The 24,784-nt window shown below is 38.7% G+C and overlaps 1 protein-coding gene across 11 annotated transcripts in view; it reads right to left on the bottom strand.

Annotated features, from left to right (window-relative positions):
- The window catches only part of DMD (dystrophin), a 1,048,023-nt gene that overhangs the window by 309,046 nt on the left and 714,193 nt on the right, over positions 1–24,784 (bottom strand). For all 11 annotated transcript variants that reach the window (XM_082219922.1, XM_082219929.1, XM_082219924.1 and 8 more), the window contains 3 exons: positions 20,002–20,166; positions 7,042–7,143; positions 1,912–2,020 (listed from right to left, as the gene is read on the bottom strand). In XM_082219922.1, coding sequence (XP_082076048.1) covers positions 1,912–2,020; positions 7,042–7,143; positions 20,002–20,166 — 376 coding nt within the window. The remainder of the gene's footprint in view (positions 1–1,911; positions 2,021–7,041; positions 7,144–20,001; positions 20,167–24,784) is intronic.

Raw genomic sequence — 24,784 nt, 5'->3', positions numbered from 1 at the left:
TTAATCCCAGATATACGTTTACAGACTACATATATAGACTAGGTAGAGTGTTACTCCAATAAAGCACTGGTGGAATGAAGTTCCACCCATATGATTCTGTTAGATGTGGGTGCTCACCTGAGTGATTGCATGTATGAAGAAGAGGGACTGTTCATGGTTGCCATCAAAAATATAGCCAGTTTGGACTTGTAACCACCTGGAAAATTGTTTTCTGTGATACAGTTTCCTATGTGGTTCAATAACTTTTAAACATATCAGGAAAAATATTTTCCTGGAGTTCTGCTTGCACAGTTAAAATTACATGAACCACATAGGGAGCCACTTCTCATAATCAGTATTCCAAGCAGTTTGTATTCTCAGTGTCAAGAAGATCATCAGTGTAATGTAAAATCTATTCTTAAGTTGACACATTAGTTTTCCCAAAAATAAAATGAAAGCCTGCCCTTCCTTCATAATTACAGTGTGATTTCTATTACTGATATTCAAGTGGAATCTTTGGTTAGTGAAGTTTACAGAAATTCGTATTTTAAATTTCAAACTGCTAGCTGGTACAATTTCCATTGGACAATGATTCTCCAAAATCTCAGACAGAGGTCTTCCAAAAATGCTTTAATTCAAAGTACTGGTGACTGAAATGGGAACCTTATGCATGTGCTGAGACTTTTGAAATAGCATTCAGCCAGATAAGTGAGAAAAATGTCCTAGTGAGAAAAATGGGTTCTGTTTATTATGCTGGAGGGCATGCTACTGCTATGGGACATTAGGAATGGTTGTACTGCTCTTTCCACGTACCAGAAATCCTTAAACAAATGTGTGAGCAAGGACAATATTAAGCTCAATACCATCAAATTGCCTTTCAATTATAAGCCTCAGACCTAGGAATAGTTATCAAATCTCACTAAAATAAAAGATGCATACTAAGAAATAAACATGGTTTAGATTACAAAAGTAGTATCTTAAGGAATATATTAACCCATTATTATTCCAATAGACACAATGCCTGAATCAGAACATCAATCCACAGAAAACCCTATTGACATTTGCTATGATTCAGAAGTAAACAGCAGGGTTTTCCTGGGAATGCAGCAGGGCAAGTGAAAAAACTCTCAGACCTGTGGTTAGAAAGCATGCGACAAGCAGACGTGTGGATGAGCCCATATGCAAAAAAACAGAACGGAGGTAAAAGCAATCAAGCCATTACTGAACTGCAACATCAAATTGAATGAAAATTTAATTCCCAACTTATCTTTCAACTTTCATCTAGCACATATAACAGGAAGTAGCCTTCTTTTAAAAAAGCTCTTATCCAGCACAACCTATAAATCAATTTATGAACTAAATTTAATAATTCCATTGCAGTGGTACCTCGGGTTACAAACACTTTGGGTTACAGACTCCGCTAACCTGGAAGCAGTACCTCGGGTTAAGAACTTTCCCCCAGGATGAGAACAGAAATCGCGTGTTGGCGGCGCGGCGGCAGCGGGAGGCCCCATTAGGTAAAGTGGTACCTCAGGTTAAGAACGGACCTCTGGAACGAATTAAGTTCGTAACCAGAGGTACCACTGTACTTTGTCTTAGGGTGTATCTGCACCACAGATGAAGTAATACTAATTCAATAGCTATTCTTCCTTCCTAGGAAACAAATGTCAAGTATTTTCAACACCCTCCTCAAAGTATGATTCTAAACATTCTTGGAGGAAAGCCATGACAACTGAACTAGTTTCAAATCACTATGCCTTTGTAGTGTGAATATTCCTTCAATAGGCCAATAGAGCAGTCATAGAAAATAATAAATATAAGTGTTCTTTGTATGGCTTTCAGCATCAGCTTTCTCACCAGCGTTAGAAATATACCTTCATTTTAACATTTACATATAAACTTTGAAGATTACTGAAACATCAAAGTACTTACCAACAGCAGATGATACAATTCCTGAGGGCCCAGACACTGGCTTTCCTTTCAACACTTGTATTAAATGGTTTACTGCTTTCCAGTCAGTATTTAAATCTTCTAATTTTCTCTGAAATGGGAAGACAGATATATTAAACATTTCATAAAGACCTGGGATGAAAAAGTATCTTGTGTACAGCACAGCTTTTTATATTATATGCCATTCTGTTAAAACAGCACATATGATAATGAAGCAGAAAATTGGAAAATTTAAATTTAAATTTAAAGCATATCTTGACTTGGGAGTAATCTGAACTGCTCTGTGCTGGGAAATGGGAGAAGAATCCTGGGCATTATTAAAGCAGGTAGAGGAAGTTCCAATAACATAACATGTAGTTCCCTTGCAGGCCAAACATTACTCCATTTGTGTGGTTAGCAACCACTTCTGGTTTAAAAAATAATAAATTAGCAATACTTCAATTGATGTCAATGGAAGTTTCCCCTCAAAAGCTAATTGTAGCACAGGAAAGGAGATTTCCATCTTGATCATGGCTGATGAGGGTATAAATGTTGTAAAGGTAAAGGGACCCCTGACCATTAGGTCCAGTCATAGCCGACTCTGGGGTTGCGGCGCTCAACTCACTTTATTGGCCGAGGAGCCAGCGTACAGCTTCCGGGTCATGTGGCCAGCATGACTAAGCTGCTTCTGGCGAACCAGAGCAGCGCACGGGAACACCGTTTACCTTCCTGCCGGAGCGGTACCTATTTATCTACTTGCACTTTGACGTGCTTTCGAACTGCTAAGTTGGCAGGAGCAGGGACTGAGCAACGGGAGCTCACCCCATCGTGGGGATTTGAACTGCCGACCTTCTGATCGGCAAGTCCTAGGCTCTTTGGTTTAACTCACAGTGCCACCCGCGTCCCATATAAATGTTGTAGTCCCAAATAAAATTGATCACTCTACCCCTAGTAATAATTTTATTAAAAAACAAAAACAAAACCCAGGGATATTGATGATAGATAGATAGATAGATAGATAGATAGATAGATAGATAGATGATAGATAGATAGATTACTAAGCTAACCATTCATTCCCCACTGGAAACAAATGTAGCTTCAAAAGGACTGCAAAACAGGGATCCTGTATATCTTTGAAATTCAGTGCCTTTTGTAAGTAAGCAAGAAAGAGAAGATAATATCCCCACAAACTCTTCTATCAAACGTATTATTATATCCCCAAACAGAGTGGCAGTAGCCAACATTCACATGTAGTATGCGGTATTTTAAACACAATTTGACATTTCATGAAAACAGATAGTCTAAATTCTGAAAACAGTGTTATTCCCCAACTAAAAATATTTTTTTTTTAAGTAGCTAAGACATTGAGGATGACTGAATGTATGTGTAGCTGAAAACTTCTCATAATGTCAAGTACTGTCAATTTACAGTACTTATTTGAGGAAATGGGAACTGGCAGATTTGACTGCCCTCTTTTCTGTTTGCCCTTCTCAATTACTTTTTGTCAACAAGATCTAAATATCTTACCTCCTATGCTAAGTATTGTGGGACCCATTTTTCCTCATTTTATTACAGTTCAACTCATTTATTGAGGAACAAAGACTTTTCAAACATATGAAGGAAGAACAGTGAAGAAATCTAGGCTACTATTTTGTCATCTGACAAAACAGTAGCACTAAATATGCCATTTGAATTATAGTGTTCAGGTACTGCATTCTTATGGTACAGATTAATCATCATTATCAAACCTTTTATTGGCATCACATACAAACATCCATAGTAAATCAATACAGAATTACCACCTCCCCAATGTCACAGAACATTTGTCAAATGAAAAGAGGCAAAACAGTCTAACGTTACATCTCTAGGTCTCTAGGGAGAGTACAGATTAATAGTATGATGAGACACAAAATTCATCAGCTATTGATAACATTGAATCTTCTACACCCTCAAGCACATTTTAATTGTGAGAAGAGAGAATTAGGATATGCATGTGAATGAGTATGCTTGTTCTGGTATCCATTGAAATACTGTCTTGGAGCTCCCATCCACTGCTGTGTGTGGCCTGGTGCCTTCGTTTACATCTAGCAATCTGTACTAAGCACATCTGGAGCCATAGGACCTAGCAGGGAGAGATGAAGCAGTGACTTGCATGCCCCACGCTCATACACAGGGACCCCAATCAATGGCCACTGAATACCAGTCACTCAATCCAGGGGTTGCCTAAGTCCCTAGCTCTGATGTGCACATTTGAGATGCATGGGCTAAGATCATCTAACCAGGCTTCTGTGAGAAGTGATGGAACAAAACTAGTGCTAATAAGTAGCAAGATGTGAGATGCAGACTAGGATGATGTGCTCACTCCTTTCCCCAATGTGTCCATTTGCCCATTGCCATAAGCATTCAGGTAGGCTTCTGTGCAAGATAAGATGGGATAGGGAGCAGTGGTAGTTGCTTCTGATCTTTGAAATGATAACCTGCCTTCTTGACGCAACAGGTACCCGACCCTGCCAATTACAGATGCTAGGCCTTGCAACAAGTGCTGCAAGAAGTGTTCCATCTTTTTCATTTTTCAGGGTCAAACTGTGCAACACTGCCTAATAAGTATGCCAAATTTATTACAAGGAAAATACCATGTTACTTGCAATAGTCTACCAGTAGAATTATTTAATATTATCTGTATTTATTGAAATAAGCTTCAACATATATAAGAAACATGGCTTTTGAGCATACTGTACTCTTTAGTCTAAATGTTTCTTTTTATCTATGTAGCAAATTAAATCAGCTCATGTTTTGTGTAGAAAGGACTATTAGTCATCCTTGTAATAAATACACAGATGAGGGATATGTTCCCCCACCATGTTGTTTAGTCGTTTAGTCGTGTCCGACTCTTCGTGACCCCATGGACCAGAGCACGCCAGGCACTTCTGTCCTCCACTGCCTCCCGCAGTTTGATCAAACTCATGCTAGTAGCTTCAAGAACACCATCCAACCATCTCATTCTCTGTCGTCCCCTTCTCCTTGTGCCCTCCATCTTTCCCAACATCAGGGTCTTTTCCAGGGAGTCTTCTCTTCTCATGAGGTGGCCAAAGTATTGGAGCCTCAGCTTCACAATCTGTCCTTCCAGTGATCTGTCCTTCCCACCATAGGAAACTGCTAACTTTATTTATTTTTAAAAATATTTCCATTATATATTTGAAAGCAGTGACGGTATTCTTGTGTAATTGCACATGGTAAAGAGCCGAACTGTACGTGAAATTACCATAGATAGCTATGAGCTGTATGGCTCACCACTGAAAGCTGATGCTATACCTCCAAGAAGAAAAGTACAAATACCTGTAGGATTTCAAACATGGTACTACTAGCAGCTGAGATGGGGAGTCACCAGTGAAATGGGACAGAGTTAAACATTCCCATATTCCCACACTGCTACTACTGGGGTGCCAACTTGAATAAAATAGGGGGGCAGCTAAGCCCAACTCTTCCTGGCATCTCAACTTCACTATGAAGTGATATAGTCTTGGGAGGACTATATTTTAATTTGGGCAAAAGATATGGATGTGAGGGTTTGAATAAATGGATTGGATTCCAGACTTGCTCCTTCCATTCACAAAAGGAACTGGGATACAATGGAGGCTTTCTGATGGAGGAACAGGGTAGTTTTCACCAGCGCCCTTGCGGCCACCAGCAGCACTCTCCACACTGTTCTAGAGGTCTTCCAACCTTCGAGAGCAGCTTTTGGGGAGATATGGGCGGGTGCCCAGGGAAGGAAGATTGATAAATATTGCTTCCCTGAAGCTTTTTTCCCTATGCAAACAAAGTTGAGCATGTCTCGATTCAATCCATTGTATTGTATCTATAGGAAGTAAATAATATTTTAAAAATTAAACAGCTCACATTTTAAAATTAAAAAAGCAAACATGAAGAAAAAATAGACTCATAGTATGATACACTGTATAAGCAAGGGCAAACTTCTTATCACAGTCTATCAGTCTATAGAAGTCTGAAGCTGATTTAAACTAAGGTCCTACATTTTATCCTGCTTCAGTGCTGAATATGGTAGCTGCAACAGAAATCTCGTTTAACAACAACAACAAAAATTATAATGACCCATCAAACACTAGATCCTCAAACATACCCAGAGCAGAAAGGGACCCGTGCCGCTCAATTTGATGGAAGAAGTGGAAAGGACCTGGCACAAGGCAGTCTATGAATGGCAAATAAAGAAAGGAAGATGGCATAGAAGGTGGCCCAGCCTCCTCCCTTTCTCTCCTACCCACCTCACACACTATTCACACATGATGGGCAAAGTTTTCCCCAGTGCTTTTTTTCTAAAAAAAATGTTTAGGGATGTTCTCATTTTCCTACTCATATTGAAATACTGCCCCTCAATGAGGCCAAACTTAGATTCACAAAATGTTTAGGGGTATGTGTACCCCTGCGTCCCCCCAGAAAAAAAGAACTGGTTTTCCCTGGCAGAATTGTAGTTTGCGTTTTGAATGGGACTACTTTATTGATCAGGTGGAAGAAACTGAAAATTGAATAAGATTTGGAGAGGCTTTGCATCAGCTGCCAACATGTTATCATTCCCAATTCAAGGTGTTGACTTTAATGTATAAGGCCCTGGGTGACTTGAGACCCTACACCAACCTGCCCATGGATTATGATATGCAATTAGGCCCTTCTCATGATGTAGCCCATAAGTGAGACACACTGTGTTGTGACTTGGGATACAGCCTTTTCGGCAGTGGCTCCCTAGCTATGCAACTCCCTCCCCCCTGAGATTTGATTGGTGCTGTTGTTGGCTATCTTCCAACAGCAATTATTTATTTTTATTCTCACAGTGGGGACTGATCCATTATGAGCTGAGCTGGAAACTTTATAGAATTACTGGGGTTTTTATATTTTACTTTTTAAAATCTGCTCTGGGATCGTGAAAGTGATGGAGGGTGGGATATAAGAATAAGCAATAAAAATGAAGTCTAAAAAGCTTTAGCTGAAAGCATAACATGTATTTCTCTGGTACCTTAGAAAGACTCCAAGTTTCAAATACATTGCATCAAGGACAATTGTACAACAGGGGAGGCATAACCCATTATGCAGTAATAGATATTACGAAGGTTGCTTCATTACCGTTACGGGTTGAGTGGCTGGTTTTTCTTTGTATAAATGACGCCCTTTAGACAAAATCCCTTCCACATCCGGCTGTTTAGCTATCACGGCTGCTTCAATTTCCTGAAAAATAAAAATACACAGTGTAGATTACTTCTACTCTAAGCAATAAAATCAAAGTCTGAAGGCTCCCTGGGAAGCTGTATACACCCTGTAGATTAGTTTCTTCTTTGGAGTAGTAATGGGAATAGTTCAGCAAAACAGCAATGAAGGAAACGGGGAGATTATTGCAAAATAAAATACAGGTCATATGGCATAAATGTAGCAAAATAAATAGTAATATAGGCAGTCACCCATGAAGGTTTCAGTAAACCAATGTCACAGAATTTAGTCAAAATGCAAACAAGAAATAGCAAATCATTTAAGAGAAACTATTCCACACCAGCAGCTGACCTTGCAAAAATTGGGAGAGGTTAATGGGACCACAGAAGACTCTTTAAACAGCTTTCCTGAACCATTCTCTTAATAAAAAACCGCTTGGTGGTGTTGTTGTTTTGAAATGCATGGATTCCGTCTTATTAAAAATAACTTAGTTTTATGTTAATTTGATTTAAATTGGTTACTTGTCAGTGTTAGGAAAAGAACATATTCTTCATAGTTAATGTCAGGAAAGAGCAGAAATTCATTACTACTGAGGGACATCTACTTAAGGCATGAGCAATCTAGAGCCTTTTGGAGAGCTGGCCCTGTTGGTGGAATACCCAGGTCCACAAACCACTGATATTGCTCTAAAAATTCAGACCCAAAACTGGCTAGTAAAGAGCTGGAAAAACACTTCATGTTAGGGCTTGGGATGCTACTGTAAAGACAAAAAACACAGGGATCTTATTTACCGTAATTATCAGAATTGGCAATTGCTTAGGAGTAAGCCCCATTAAACTCACTGGAATAAACTGCTGAGTAGGGATGGATTGGTCTGTAGCAGGCATGCTTCATATGAGTTTAAAAAGGGGGGGATGTTCTCTTTGTAAGCTCATCAGCACAGTGCCATGCTCTAACCAACTGAGCTATCCAAGCTGATATAACTAGTAGGCATTTTAACAAAACAGAATTTAAAAAAAACACAAGTAGCAGGTCTCAGAATTCTCTCCCAAGCGCAGCCTGTCTTGCTTTTTCTCTATTGGTTGATTGTAAATTGGTCAAGAAAAAAACCCCTTCCTTTTTAGGAAACTTTAGGCACCACTATTTTATGGAACTGATTTCACCTGTCTGATTTTTTAATAATCTTCATTCCTTATGTATTCTGTTATTTCCTGCTGCAGTTTTAGTATTAATGTATCATTTTATCTTGCAGGCACCTTGAACTTTTTGGAGGAAAGATGGGATATAAATATTTTAAATAAACAATCACCCTTTCACCTGAGACATGTATGTAAATGGCATTAATGTTAGAAGGGATCCCTTTTAATTTAAATTACAAGGAAAGGGCCATGACTAACATAACATTTGACAGATGGGGCTTTTTCATTATTCTTTTTCTAAAGGGAAACCTCACTATGATGCAGTGCTATATGGCTTACTGAAACAGTTTTTTCTTTTCTTTTTGCTTCTGTAGTTTGATCTACTTCTGGCAGCTTTTTCAAATGCTTCCTTTCTGTTATGCCACTAGCTATACACAGTGACTATCTTTCTTTTTTATCCCATCTCAGTCATCTGTCCCAGTAGACAAAACTGTACTGCAAAAGTTTGACACTAGACAAAATTGTACAGCAAGGTGTTCACTGTCTTGGAATTCAACCAAATCATGTCAATGATGGAGAAATGAAAAATGCATTCTGCTTCTTAAAGTGTCCAGTCCAATGTCATTCTAAATATTTGCAAAGTATCATTTCATTCTTCAGCTTTCTGTTGTCAAGTTGCTCTTGATGTTTGCCTGACAGTTTTTCTTGGTTTTTTTAAAACCTTTCATGTCCTAAAGTCTTCTGTCTACTAGTATTTATCCTTTGGCATATTTTATCAAGTATTTTATAATTCCCACTTTCAAATAATTAAATACCTTTTCAGTCCAACTAATTGGTTTTTATTCCTGATCAGTGTATTTAGAATAAGTTAGATTTTCCTTCTCTTGCTATTCCTTTATTATTCTGTTTACCTTGACATACTTCAAAATACTCCAAGAGACCAACTAAAATTTAGATATTTTAAAAACTGATATATATCCACCCTTCCATACCCCATGCAAACAAGGAACAATAAGTCACTGCATTGTAAATGAAGGCTGTGTATTAATGGTTAAACTTTGCGTAAAGCTTAGTTGAATATCACCCTTAGAAACTCCGCTGCACCATTCTTGTAAACCTTTGTTTTAGAAAGGTTTCTCAAAAGTAAAGTCCATTTTCAAGCTGAACCTATTTTTCCTCTGAAGCTTAAGTTTGAGTTAAGCCCAACACTGAAATATACTGCACTGTCAAAACATTTAGAGGTTATTAACCACTTAGATCTGTTCAAGAAAATTGGAAATATGAAAGGAACATTTCGTACAAAGATTACCATAATAAAGGACAAAAGTGGTAAAGATCTAACTGAAGCAGAAGACATCAAGAAGAGGTGGCAAGAATACACAGAGGAATTATACCAGAAAGATATGGATGTCTCATACACCCCAGGTAGTGTGGTTGCTGACCTTGAGCCAGACATCCTGGAGAGTGAAGTCAAATGGGCCTTAGAAAGCACTGCAAATAACAAGGCCAGTGGAAGTGATGGTATTCCAGCTGAACTGTTTAAAATTTTAAAAGATGATGCTGTTAAGGTGCTACACTCAATATGCCAGCAAGTTTGGAAAACTCAGCAGTGGCCAGAGGATTGGAGAAGATCAGTCTACATTCCAATCCCAAAGAAAGGCAGTGCCAAAGAATGCTCCAACTACCGCACAATTTCACTCATTTCACATGCTAGCAAGGTTATGCTTAAAATTCTACAAGGAAGGCTCAAGCAGTATGTGGACCGAGAACTCCCAGAAGTGCAAGCTGGATTTAGAAGAGGCAGAGGAACCAGAGACCAAATTGCAAACATGCGCTGGATTATGGAGAAAGCCAGAGAGTTCCAGAAAGACATCTACTTCTGCTTCATTGACTATGCAAAAGCCTTTGACTGTGTTGACCACAGCAAACTATGGCAAGTTCTTAAAGAAATGGGAGTGCCTGATCACCTCATCTGTCTCCTGCGAAATCTCTATGTGGGACAAGAAGCTACAGTTAGAACTGGATATGGAACAACTGATTGGTTCCAAATTGGGAAAGGAGTACGGCAAGGCTGTATATTGTCTCCCTGCTTATTTAACTTATATGCAGAATTCATCATGCGAAAGGCTGGGCTGGATGAATCCCAAGCCGGAATTAAGATTGCCGGAAGAAATATCAACAACCTCAGATATGCAGATGACACAACCTTGATGGCAGAAAGTGAAGAGGAATTAAAGAACCTTTTAATGAGGGTGAAAGAGGAGAGCGCAAAATATGGTCTGAAGCTCAACATCAAAAAAACGAAGATCATGGCCACTGGGCCCATCACCTCCTGGCAAATAGATGGGGAAGAAATGGAGGCAGTGAGAGATTTTACTTTCTTGGGCTCCATGATCAGTGCAGATGGTGACAGCAGTCACGAAATTAAAAGACGCCTGCTCCTTGGGAGAAAGGCGATGGCAAACCTAGACAACATCTTAAAAAGCAGAGACATCACCTTGCCAACAAAGGTCCGTATAGTAAAAGCCATGGTTTTCCCAGTAGTGATGTATGGAAGTGAGAGCTGGACCATAAAGAAGGCTGATCGCCGAAGAATTGATGCTTTTGAATTATGGTGCTGGAGGAGACTCTTGAGAGTCCCATGGACTGCAAGAAGATCAAACCTCTCCATTCTGAAGGAAATCAGCCCTGAGTGCTCACTGGAAGGACAGATCGTGAAGCTGAGGCTCCAATACTTTGGCCACCTCATGAGAAGAGAGGACTCCCTGGAAAAGACCCTGATGTTGGGAAAGATGGAGGGCACAAGGAGAAGGGGACGACAGAGAATGAGATGGTTGGATGGTGTTCTTGAAGCTACTAGCATGAGTTTGATCAAACTGCGGGAGGCAGTGGAGGACAGAAGTGCCTGGCGTGCTCTGGTCCATGGGGTCACGAAGAGTCGGACACGACTAAACGACTAAACAACAACAACAACAACCACTTAGAGGTTTTTCTTAATCAATCAATCAAGTGGTATATAAATTTTGTTAAATAAATAAGTATCAAAACATGATGGGTTCCAGGTTAAGTTACTTCCTCTTAGTTCCCATTTCAATCTTAACTAGTCTAGCCATGCCTACTCAAAAGTAAGTCCTATTGAATTCAGAGTAATCCAGATAAACTGGGTTGGGACTGAGTATACATGGCTAGTATTGCACTGCACTGTCAGTCATGATTTAAGTCCCACTAATTTCAGTACATACCAAGTGCAGTAAATTTACAATGGTTTTCTATACATATTTATTTGGAAGTTAATTCCAGAGTGCTCAGCAGGATCCGATCCTAGTTAAGTGTGTATGGGGTTGCAACCTTAATCTGCACACAGTCTTTAAATTTACTTTTTACATTTATTGTTAGCACTTCTATCCCATCTTTCTGTTAAAAAAATATACAAAAGCATACATTTTGTTCAGCAGTCAACAGAAGCATTTTTAATTTCTGACACACAAAAATCCATTATTAATAGCTTGCTAGCAATGTTCTCAATGGATTTATTCTTTGTAAAACATATGAGTGCATGAGTGAACTTCACAAGAATGCATAGCTCAGAATCAGTTTTAGGGGCCTAATACTGACATCCTGTTATAGTCTTCCATGAATAAATCCTTATTGTTTCCCTTAATAATCCTTTTGTTTTCATTTATTTCAAAGACGAGGAAGAAAGACAAGTTGCTTTCACTTCTGGATGATATTCAAAGGCTCATAGATAGACTTGTTGTGAATGTTATGATGATCCTACAGTTTCTTTTCTGAAATACTTCAAGCTTTTTAAGTATTTGTAAATGCCACAGCAAATTATTTATTTTGAAATTAAAGTATTTCACAAACTCTCAGATGTTTTTCTCCTGCACTATTTCCCCTAAGCAAATAAAATCCTAGACATTTTAGAACATTTCTGTTCTACTTCCATCTTACTTGCAATGTATTCCCAAGTTTGAGAATAAACAGTGTAACATTAATATAGACAGCTTATATATGCATTCATTTCATATAATCAATAGTTGATACAAATAGGTGATTTATTCGTAGCTCTAGCAGTCAGCAAAATGGCTAGTTATCTACCTTACTATTTTGATTTACTTGCTCAGTTTTTGCAAGCATAGATCTATGAATCACCATTCAGCTCTAGAACCAGTTTTTAGTAGACATTTTTGGGGTGAGTTATACACAGCTGGGGCTCATGTCTGCTCCATGCTGCAACTAGCGAGATCAGATACAAACACAGTGTGGCTGGGAGTGGCCTCGTGGCCTGGCCAGCTATCTGATCCTTTCCCATCTTCTTCCCTGCCCACATAAAGAGCAAAGATTGCTAAAAGAAGGAGGTCAGAAGGAAGAGGCTACAGAAAGGAGATTGAAGACTAATGGGAACACATGGACAGGCTTTGTTTTATGTTGAGTGACTTTTTTTGGCAGGAGCTCCATTCTACCTCAAATCAGCAACTTTTACACCAAGAATTGAAGGCCATGACAGTTCAGCACAGCGTGACTTCTGCTTACCTAAACTTAAGATAATTACACAGCCTTCTTTCCATGACTAAGTAGATAGTGCCCTCCTACTCATATATACTGAAAAAACATTAATTGCTCTTTTGTGCTAATTGTCTAGAATATAGTCAGTCTTCCCTGCAGAAAGTAAGTTTTTGGAAAGATTCCTCATGAATCCTTCTTTGCTATAAACTATTTTTTGAAATGAATGCCTTCAGAAAAGTGATTCTAACATGACATACATCTTCAAAAAGCCAATTCATATACACTATGAAGATCTATTTTTGACATTTCTCTCCCTTTACTGTGTATATTATTGCCTTTAAAAAGTTATTTCTTACCCCCAAAAGTGCTAGGAAATATTGGTACTTTTAAGTGCAGGAGATGCTATTAAGGCAAAGCCCCACTGGTCCTGATATTTTGCTGTATGAATATTCTTCAGAGTCACGTAAGGACTCAGCTACATTCATAAAGATAGTGTTTTATACAGTTGTACCATGGATCTGAAATGCTTTGTGAGTGTTCCGGTTTTCGAATGGTTTTCAGGAGCCGAACATCTGGCACAGCTTCCGATTGGGTGCAGATTGCTCCTGCAGCCAATCAGAAGCCACGCCTTGGTTTTTGAATGGTTCTGGGAGTTGAAGAGACGCCCAGAACACATTCTGTTCAAGAAGCAAGGTACGACTGTATGCGTTATAACACTGACACCAGATGGCACTGCAGAGTCCCACCTTTCACCAACAGGATTTCCTTTTATGAAGGGGTAGGAGCCACAACACTCAAGATCTGATTCCTACACTGTGTGGAACAGACCTCCTGATAAGATGGTATCTGCAGGAGGACCTCATCTGCAAAGCACAGTGATCAGTTGTATGTATACAATCTTTTAGGCATCCAGATCCCAAGCTGAATTGGGCTTTATACACCAGAACCAGAACCTTGAATGTCAGCTTGTGCAACTTTTTCGGTAGTGTCATAACATGGTAGGGAAATCTTGTCCCAGTGAGCAGCCAAGACTCCACATTTTGCACAAGCAGCAGCTTCCAGGCCAATCTGAAGAGCAGTTGTACCAGTGCACTGATAACAACAGTCTCGCTATCCAGGTCTAGAAATGGCTGTAGCTGTTTTACTAGCCCAAGGTGGTAGAAAGCAGTGTCTTTCCAGGGTTTTCAAGCAGAGGTCACATCAACTGCCACCTGATTCTTTTAGCTACAGTAGGTGCCAGGGACTGAAATTGGGATATTCTGCTTTCTAAGCATGTGCTCAACTACTGAGCTATTGCTTTCATAAGAATGTGCTGAACTGAAAATAATTATTGACACTACTCAGATATGAATAAAAAGGAAAAGAACCAGTGCTGAATTCTATTGATTAGAACCGTGACATTCATTACAAGAATACATTACACATAAAGGACAACGCCTGTTTAACTTTACTATTCATCTGCCACTGGTATATTTTTAAAAGGGAAATTAGCTCTTCTTTTGGTCAGTCTAATTCAGGAAGGTGATCTAATTAATTTTTCTTCATGCTTTGTTTTCATTCATATCCCTTTTGTTGGCATTCTTATCTTTTACCGTAAAAGCAATCTGCTGTCAATTAAATGTATTGTGATAAATAGCATGCACACAATGATTAGCATATTAACATGATAGATGCTTCCCCTGATACTCATCTCTATAACTTATCAAAGTCTTTATTTTATCCTTACAAATTGTTACTGAAGAAATTATTATGGGGCAAAAATCATTATAAATATGGAGCGGTTTGCTGTTGATGGGATATATATTTAGTAAGATAGCTATTCTGTGTATATAAAGCATAAGATTAGCCTATTTAAAATCTAGGTCTCTCAACTACTGAATTCTACCATAAATAAAATTCCCTGATTAAGCTAAGATTAGCTGTATGGTAAGTAGCTAAGATATTCCTAAAATACCTGAGCTGCCTTACAACATATAATTACTTATAAAATTAATCACATCAGCTACTTCAGAACATTACTGGCAGAGATTCATGTTGGCCACTTCATTGAGCTCTCAGAATTCTCCACACATTTTCCATTATTAGCCCTATTCTGTGACAACTTCTGGATTCCTGAAATCTCTTGCTAGATTTGTCAGGAACTTTTTGCCCACATACTATGTATGTGTGCTCCACGTTTTCCTGGATGAAACTGATTTCTCTACTCATTTCAATCTGGCTTCAAATCTGGTCATGAGAATGAAATGGGAATGGTTGCCTTGGTGGATGACCACTGCCAAATATTAGACAGGGGGAGCACATCCCTGCTGATGCTGCAGAAGCTCTCAGTAGTATTTTGTACATTTGACTATGGTATAGTTTGTCTGTTTGGGCTAGGCACTAGAGAAACCACTTTGCAGTGCTTCTGGCTCTCCATGAAGGCATGTTTCAAGAAGATGATGCTGGGTGACTTTGGTTTGAGCTCATGCCTGTTGCCTTGTGGGATTCCTCAAGATTCTACTCTATACCCCATGCTTTTGAATATCTACTTGAAACCACTAAGAGAGGTTATTGGGAGTTTTGAGGTACAGTGTCTCAAATATTTGTAAGAAGACAACCCGCAAGAGGTTGCCACCTTATGAAGCCCACCACTTCTGGAACTTCCTCCTACAGAAGATTTGTATGTCTCTCACACTGCTTACATTTAGGCAGCCAGTTAAAACATTTATTTTTAATTATGCTTTTGAGCCACCCTAGACATGCTGGGTTCTGTGTTATATTCTTTTGTTCTGCATTTCCTGTTATATTTTATTGTTTTGTCTGTTTGTTCTTTCTTTGTTTTATCCTTAGGAAGAGTAGGGTACAAATGATTTTAAATAAACATATGGACCACTGAATTCCATGAGATTTAATCCTTAGCAAGTGTGTGTAGCTTTGCAATCTAGATCTACTTAGTTTTCCTTTGTGTGTAAGTATACAATGAGATTTGCGATCAGTTGCTGAAGCATTAATAGCCTGGACTGATTATCCTGGCATAGCCCTTTCTAGCTTTTTATTGGGAATATAACGTTTTGCTTAAAGGATGAGTTTAAGATTGTTTATTGACAATTAAAGTTCTTTATGGGATTCAGGGAGGCAGTGAAACAGCTGGGTGAAAGAAGAGATAGGCTATATAGTTAGTCTCTGTACGCCCACTACCAGAAAAACCACAAAGAGAACAGATTAGTTGTAACAGTATTAAGATTGGAAATAAAAAATCAAATTATGTCTTGTGTGAACCATATCAAAGTGTCTTGGTTACTGCGAAAGACATTTAAAAACAGGAAGTCAATAATTTAATTTAATGTTTGCGTACTGTTACCCTGCCGTAGAAACTAAGATTTGAGAAAAGACCTACAGTAATTGGCTGATTGATATCCCACAGACTTTTAAATGCATCTGTGGGTTTATTGTTTTGTTGTTTTGGTTTAATTATTTGCTTGAATTTTATTCTGTGAACCGCTCTGGGATCTCTTGATGAAGAGTGGTATATAAATTTACAAAGGCCTATACCACTTCTGACATGCATATGTTGAAACCCACTAGTATATAATGATATATAACTGTTCAAGAGTAGCAGCAGTAGTAGTCAAATTAAATATCCACAAATTAAACAGTTTTACTCTGACATAATGTTTAGGTGTTAATAACACTAGGTGGCAAAATACAACTCATCTCCTCAGAAAATGGAAAAGTAAAGTAAATGTCACATTTATCCATCTTTACCATGAGTATTATAACACCACCAACTAAACAGGCAGAGCAATCCTAACAGTACCTGAAAGGGCAATGGAGCAGGGAGGCACTACCACATCCAAAGCTTGCTAATTTGGGTGGAAAGTAGGGACATTGGAGGAGGTTCACCACCATATTGAGGCTGGCCTCCACAACAGTGGATTTTTCCTGTTAGCAGAGGAGTCTTTCTACCCAATCCTAACCGGCTCCAGGAATGCAGACTGGGGCCTTCTTAAATCCACCAATCACTTGCATCAGTGGAGAACTTCTGATGAAATGTCTTCTTTTCCTTTTCATGCATGACTTTTCTTTTCCTTTACTTGTGTCATGGCTCAGCTGGAGATTTCTTCAACCTAGATGACCCTGTTCCTTAGTGAAGCCTACAACCTGACTATATCTGGGAATGCGGAAGAGTTGGAACTCTTGTAGAAGCCAGCATACAGCGGGGCAGCAGAGCATAGCCCTGAGCCTGCATGAGCGACAGTATCTTAAATGGAGAAGTCTCTGCATGAACAAAGTCCTCCCCATGAGAAGACCTCTCTTTGATGCCAGCTGATGGAATTCAGCTGGACCCTGAGTGTAATTCTAGCAGTTCTAGCGGGGAAAAGGCTGGAACAGTGTATTTCCACAAGACCTGTACTTTACCTGAATAGTTACCTCTGTGGTAGGATACAGAACTGCTTCCTGACCTTGCCTGAATGGCTAGCTGTGTATCCAGTCCCTTGACTGTTGTGGACCCCCTGCAACTGAAGCCTGGCCTGAACAGAACAGCTTGTATTTCCCCCCACTATTAGAGCATAAACATTATTTCCCTCTGTGACTATCTCTCTAAACACTGAATGTTGTTCTATGTGCAGCTTATTGTGCACATGCTTATCATTTCATTATTTCCTCCTTCCTCCTTCCACCCTCCAATATCCAATGTTCTTCCTGCAGAGTTCAAAACAATACATTCTGTGTTCAGTGATTGTAATCATACCTGTTATGACAGGAACTCAAGAATAAAGGTGATTTAGATGGTTTTCAGTAAACATTTGCAGCTCTACACAATTATTGTTATTCAATTTCTTAGGGAGCCCCTGCAGGGCAGTGAAAGTCATTTTTATTTATAGCTCAAAGAAAAAGAAGAAACTTTCTATAGATAAAAGAAGAATTTGCCAAGTTTAAAAATTGTTTTAAAATTGCCAGGTTTAAAAAAAAAATGCTTGCTTGTTTTCACACATACTCCCCTAAGGCTTTGAATAATTACTTTCCAAAAAAGATCCTTAAGTGAAGCTGCATTTACAGCATGCTCCTATCCTTTCAAGTAACTGTTGTAGCAGGCAGATTCTTACACAAGAGCTACCTCAGCAGCATATGCTAAACAAAAAGAGCACCACACAGCCTAAACAAAATGTTTCAAGTCCTATTAATATCAACAGACGTTAAGCATGTGTATTGCTCTCACATCAAAATCAGTTATTGCTGGACTAAAACTTCCAGCACCCCTGACCATTCGCCACACTGGCTGAGGTCGATGGAAATCTAAAGGGCTACAAATCCTCCAACTGTGATACAGAGCTTATTTCTGCCCATTTGGATCCCATCCAATTCTGGATCTGGCATATTTAAGCATACATAATTATTTTCTTGCTGCAGTTCCTACCCAGCTTAAGGATAAATTGCGATGTATTTATTTAAAATATATATCCTGCTTTTTACTATGAAGGAGGTATCAAAGTGGCTAACAACAGTAAAATACAAAATAAATAAAATTCAGAACATAAACCAAACCTCCAAAATTTTAAACCACAAGAATTTAAAATCTTTTTATAAAAAAATGATGGAAGCAAACAAGACGAAATGGTAGTATACAGGACTCTGCAGAGTCTCTGCTGATCTCTTCATTCCCTACCCTTGGAATAGGCCAAGACAACTGAAGGCTTGTAAACCAGTTGCAACCCTCTGCCTATTTGTTCCTTTTAGGAGAATGGCACAAATACCTATTGTTCATGCACAGCCCATCTGCACCCAAGACTCTTTCATTGGTGTGAATTGCTGGGAGAGTGAAAACCTTGTGTGTGATTACATTAAACAATGAGAAAAGGTGCAAAAACAAAGCCAGGAATAGGGAAGAGAAGACATGAAGTGCAAACAGATGAAAGTGTGCTAGGGGTTACAGAGAACCCGGTGGGGAAAGTCTTTTCCAACTCAACAATTCTATGATTCTATGAAAGGTATCTGAGAGATGTTGCAGAGAGAAAGGTGTGTGGTGAGGTACCAGAGAAAGGGGAGCGACCGATGGGGAGCAGAGATGGGGCACAGAGAGAAACATGGGGGGGGGGGTATATGGTACGACTGCAGAAAAGCCTGTGAATGAGGTGAGAGTTATGAGGCTGCAATTGTAGAAAGTAAGAAAACGGCTATGGGGTGGATAGAGCAAAGGCAGCAAAGAGGTTCGGAGAGACTTGCAGCGATGCTGAGAGAGACATGAGTAAATGCCATGAGGGGCAAGAAGTAAAAGAGAATTGACCCCCCCCAAAAAAAAAGGTTAAAAAGAAAACAACAAATCAGATTGTTTTGTTAAACGCCAAAGTCATTTTTACTACCATGTGTTTAACATTGCTATGTGACCCTTGACTTAGTAAAAATAAATGATGCCCTTGAATTTGTATATATAATGCACTTTTCAGTCAGGGACTCCTTGACACTGCTAGCTTCCTGCCCTGTTCTCACACAGTGAGATAAAGTTCTTCCTAGAACAGAATCAAAGCAACAACATCTTTTTCCTGTATCAATACTTAATTTGATTTAATCTTTTTTTATTAAATTTCTTTTAATCAAGATTTAAGTTTCACAAGTTCTCCCATGGGGCATTTCAGAATATTGCCCACACCCCTTTCAACAGACAGGGCCTAATAACTTAGCTTCGCGTTTATATAAGGAGCTATGCACCCAGTAAGCACATGGGGAATCTGGTACCTGGACAGTGACAGGCTGGTATTTCCCAAGCTAGTAACTAAGCCTCCATGGAGCCAGGAAATCCTGGTGATAAGAACCTGTAATATTTTGCCCTTGTCAAAATATTCTGAACTTGTTTAGATATTTAGGTAGTTTGCACTGGCCTTAAAAGGCAGTATTTTGTCACAGCTGTTGACTCCTCCCTGAAACTTACCTGGACGTCCAGTTTAACACAAGTGGAATACACTAAGTATTGTTATTTCTCTGGATTTGGAATTGAAATGTATTTTTTTTTAACGCAACCAAAGCAACATGATTCCAAAGTCTTTCAAATTATTCATTCAATTTATTCATTATTCATTCATTCATTCATTCATTCATTCATTCATTCAAAGTCTTTCAAATGGTAATTGCTCTTTTTCTTCTTCATTTTTCTACTACAAACCCACCCATGTGTAGGGTTGTCCAAAAAGTAAATACCACCTGTAAAAAGATCGTCTGAACACTTCTTCAGGTATATAGGTGAATGTTTAATTACCTTGATGTCAAAAGCCCCGGGTTGGCCCACTTGGTTGTAAAGCTCCAATTGTTCTTTGATGGGAGAGAGCCACAATTTCAGCTGACTTAACTGTTGTTCAAGCTGGTTCAAATTATTTAGCAGGTGCTCAATTTCTTTCTGTTTCTCAGGCAGATCTTTGGATACCTTTTTAAAAACAGAAGAAAATCATTTGCTTGGATGAAACTGCAATTCTGCTGCACACATAGCATCATGCCAATAAATTATGCTCTGTACAAAACTTACATTCTTTATAAACATTAACTGGGAGTCTGATTAGCCCAAAAGGTTTAATAACTGAATAATAGTGGCTATGATCAAGAGAAAACTAGGGATACCTAAGTCCCATTGAAATCAATGAGATTTATACCACAGTTAAGCTCTTAAACCTCATTGATTTAAGTTGGATTATATATTACTGCTTTTCTCAGGATGTGCTCTAGTCTATGGCATTTCAAAATAAAAAGGAGTGTCTCTATGTTATTAAAAAGTAATTGCTCCGGTGATGGGAGTAGGGGAGAAACTGTGTTGCGGCACAGTGGTGGCTGAAAAACAGGACACAGCTTTATTCCAAATACTTTCAGTTGGTTTGCTGTATGGGCCAGAGATTTTGGCTTTAACTTGCATTGTCAGACTGCAGGGAGGCAGCTTCTACAGTGGCCCAGTCCAACTGCTGGGTAAATCTGTAATGCCTATATCTATGAAACAGCATAGGAAATATGAGGCTTATCAAAGGAAAGGTAATAGCCCCACTATATGATTCATGCCTGAGGGCTGGACAAGACCACACAAACTCAGCTAAGTTTGACTCAAATGTAACCCAATGAAATTAATGAACATTACTAAGTTAGGTCCATTTATTTCAGTGGAATTACTCTGAGTAAAACTTAGCTGAACAGCACCTATTGCTGCAGAACAGGCTTCTAGAACAGCACACAAACAGGCCCTTGTCCAAGCTCAGCAGCTGCCTTTAGACATTTTATCGTCCTATAAAACAGAAAAATATTACAACATGCATTTAAGGCATTGTATAGTTCTGAAGGAACCACAAGTAACTGAGAAGTGGACTTTTGTGTATCTATAAAAAATAACAACTTTTTAATTTAAAAATACCTTTATTTTGAAAATTTGTATACAATATACACAATATGAAAATACAAGTACAGCATAATAAGTTCTGCATCTCATGCACATGCAGTACTCGTGTCTGTACTCTTCAGAAAGAGCAACGTCAATCCCAGCAGTCAAAGTATACCAGGTGAAGATCAAATCATACTGATAAGTTAAAATTCTTCAAAATTAAATTTTAAGAAAACGATTAGCTGTGTTCTACATGTCAACTTTATGCAGAAGCTGGAAGGATGAACATCTCATTTATATCACCTCATATGTAGGTAAGAAGGAAGCAGTTAGGTTTATTTACTCTCTGTGCCTATTAGTGCAAAGCTGGACACGATAACTGTGCAAACGAAACTGACATGCATGATTTAAAAAAATATAAAATTGACAGTAAGTAGCAGCTGCAGATGATCCAGAGTATCACAGGAACGCCAGTGGGTAGGGAGAGAAATTTTTATTTTCCTCCCACCTCCACCTCCAAATGTGATCCTGCTGAAACTCACCCCATCCCCAAAGCTGATATTTGCATTGTGAGGACTCCATTGGTATTCCACACTGATGAACACTCTGGGCTGTATATTAACAATGCTGCGAACTAAATAGATAATTTGAATATGAAGACATCCATCTGAAGTTGATTAGAGATTTAGGGATTTGGGGGTGTAAACTAATGGGTCATCTTGCACTCATGAAAGAACTTTTGATCCATTGGATGCTCCCCTCCGCAATGGCACTTTCTACATTGTTCTGAATAATCCTCTAAATTTCTGGAGCTGATTTGGTGGTGGTGGGCTGTAGGTAGAAGTGGGAGTTAGCAAAAATTCTCTCCCCTATATTCTTCTGATGGTAAATGCATCCACTGGCATCTGTGTTCATAGGCACAAATCTGATTGCACCACTAACAGTTCTTCAGGCTTTGTTGAGGATTCCTTTCTAAGAACATAAAGAAGAGCCTCTTGGATCAGACCAATGGCCCACTTAGTCCAGCATCCTGTCATCACAGTGGCCAACCAGTGAGTATTCTGAAGTATATGCACGTAATAAATCCCTAAATACAATTTATTATAGTCACATGGAACCTGTTGCATAGTTACAACTTCGGGAATCTTGTGGTAGGTACAGACAGAGCCAATCTAAATGATTATTAATGCACTTTTAAAGCTAGAGTCACTGTCAGAGGTCTTATTTTTATACAGTGGTACCTTGGGTTAAGTACTTAATTCTTTCCAGAGGTCCGTTCTTAACCTGAAGCACCACTTTAGCTAATGGGGCCTCCTGCTGCCGCCGCACCGCCAGAGTACGATTTCTGTTCTCATCCTGAAGCAAAGTTCTTAAACTGAAGAACTATTTCTGGGTTAGCGGAGTCTGTAACCTGAAGCGTATGTAACCTGAGGTACCACTGTATTTTAATGTGTATACTGTTTTTACCCTCCTCCCCAATTTGGGCAAATATGAGCCAAGTTCAAGTTTGAGCTGTTTCCAAATGTCAACCTTTGATAAATGGTTGTTCTGAAATCATACTTTTATCTGCTTATTTTCTATTGCATTTGTATCTAAAAGGGAAAAATTGTTGTTGGCATCTGTCTGACTTGAGAGTCAGTGGAGTGCACCTCTCAAAGTGAACTCAAACCGCTTAAAAAAAGGTTTAGGGAAAACAGGTTTGGTTGAAGATGAACTAGACATAATTGTAAGTTGCATTAATAAGGTAGCAATGAAAACTATGGACCAGACACCAGTTTAAAAACACAGTAACATTAACATCAATGCTCAGCGATTTAAACCTCTCAAGTTTTCCACCAGCTATAGATCCTGCAAGTCTATTTAATTTTCAGAAATTTAGCAATGCACACTTCAACTGTAGCTGGTGGGAAAGAATGATCATTACCACACATGCTCTTTGACCAGTCTTTTACATATAGTTCTTACAAAATAATTGATATCAATCTTAACATCAAAGCACTACTTTAGGTAAGATTAATTAATTAATCTAAAACATTTGAAAAATCTGAACTTTAAACATGTTAGTTTAGGAATTAATTAAGGTAAGTTAATTGAAATCTTAGCAAATGAATAATTCAAAAGATTTAAACTCTGTATTTGGTAGTAGCTAAAGGTCTTAACTTTATAGAAATTCTCCCAGTTCTTCACAAGAATATTCATTATTACTGCAGCCTTGCAATTATGCTACAGCAATCTTCATTCCCTTAATCCTGCACAGCTAAATAGTCATAATTTTATTGTGGGTACTAATATTTCCTCTTTACTTAACAAAATGTCACCCAAAATTATATAACTGAACAGGGAATTAAATATGAATAATGGGTTATGACATGAGATTTTGGTTTCCTTTTACAGCTACAAGTATTATTCTCTATCATCCATTTCCGCTTTCACAGAGCCAAAAGCCATTAAATGCCTTTTTGCCCACAGATAAATCGAATTTCATCAGATGAGAAAGCTGCAAGTCTTTCTTTCAAACTTGGATTTGGCAAATGACATTAATCCCTTTATAACCTCCAGATTAACCACTACTGTACCCCCACTAACTAGGGTTAGGAGTCACTAGGTGAACATGACATCAGTACTCCATACATCGAGGGCTGCATTTCCTCAGAGGTAGTTGCTTGCAGAAGTAGCAGTGGGTGCACCCAAAATCAATCATGGGTTGCTTGAAGCCAAAGGTGGGCAGAACTACTTCCCCTCACCCCAGCTCTGAAAAATGGGTTAGTTTGAAAGTGTCACTCTCTTCTCTCCCCCCACAAATGAACAAGCATAGCCCTACCTTCTTTTCCATCTATTAATCCAGTCCCACACATATATCCACTCATTCCGACATCCATTTAGGCTTTTCCCTCCACACAAATCATCAGGCTGAGGTCTGCTTTTACTGCTGCTTATGCTAGGAGACGGCTTCCCACTTCTATGGTATTTGAAAAAGTTTTGGGTCTGCAGATGCAGCAATGTGAAAGGCTGGCACAGTGTTAATCTGCTGAAGAAGACCTTTGCATGTGGAAGTTTATGCCACAATAACCCAGTTAGTCTCCAATCTGTTAAAGCACTAGTGTTACTGTGTTCTGCATATGAAACTTAATAAGAATGTACCACTGAACAAGTTACTGTAGTTATGTGTTGCTCTTGTATTTAAACAAAAACATTTTCTTCTTTTTGTGGGGGGAGCACTAGTGTGTCATATTGCTGCTATAATCATTGGTAATCTTTTGGAACTTTTATTATTATTACACTTGTATACCACCATCCAACCATGTTCTCTGGACAGTTTCCATGAACAATAAAATACACTCGCACAATTCACAATATTTGAACTGAATGAAGCTATGAATTGAAGTTGTTTATAGGTAATCATGAAAATATCAAGATAAACACAAAGGCATCAAAATTTTAAGGTGCAAAATAAAACCTAGAAAACTGTAGTGGAAGCCCCCTCTTTATCCTCTTTTAGATTGCAATGCCAAGCAGCGCCAGAGCTTTCATTAGACAAACTAAGGCAATTGAGGCACAGTAGATTCAGACCTCAGAGCCCTAACCAGCTGTCCCAGCCACCTGTCTCTTGGAGGTCTTTTAAATATAATTTAGCTGCAAATTTTAGAAAGCATAACATTTCAATAATTGAAGCATGGGTGATTAT

Source organism: Podarcis vaucheri, assembly GCF_965113315.1.
Source record: "Podarcis vaucheri genome assembly, chromosome: 4".
Lineage (NCBI taxonomy): Eukaryota > Metazoa > Chordata > Lepidosauria > Squamata > Lacertidae > Podarcis > Podarcis vaucheri.
The sequence above is the reverse complement of the archived record's forward strand: the minus strand, read 5'-3'. Positions and strand labels throughout refer to the sequence as shown.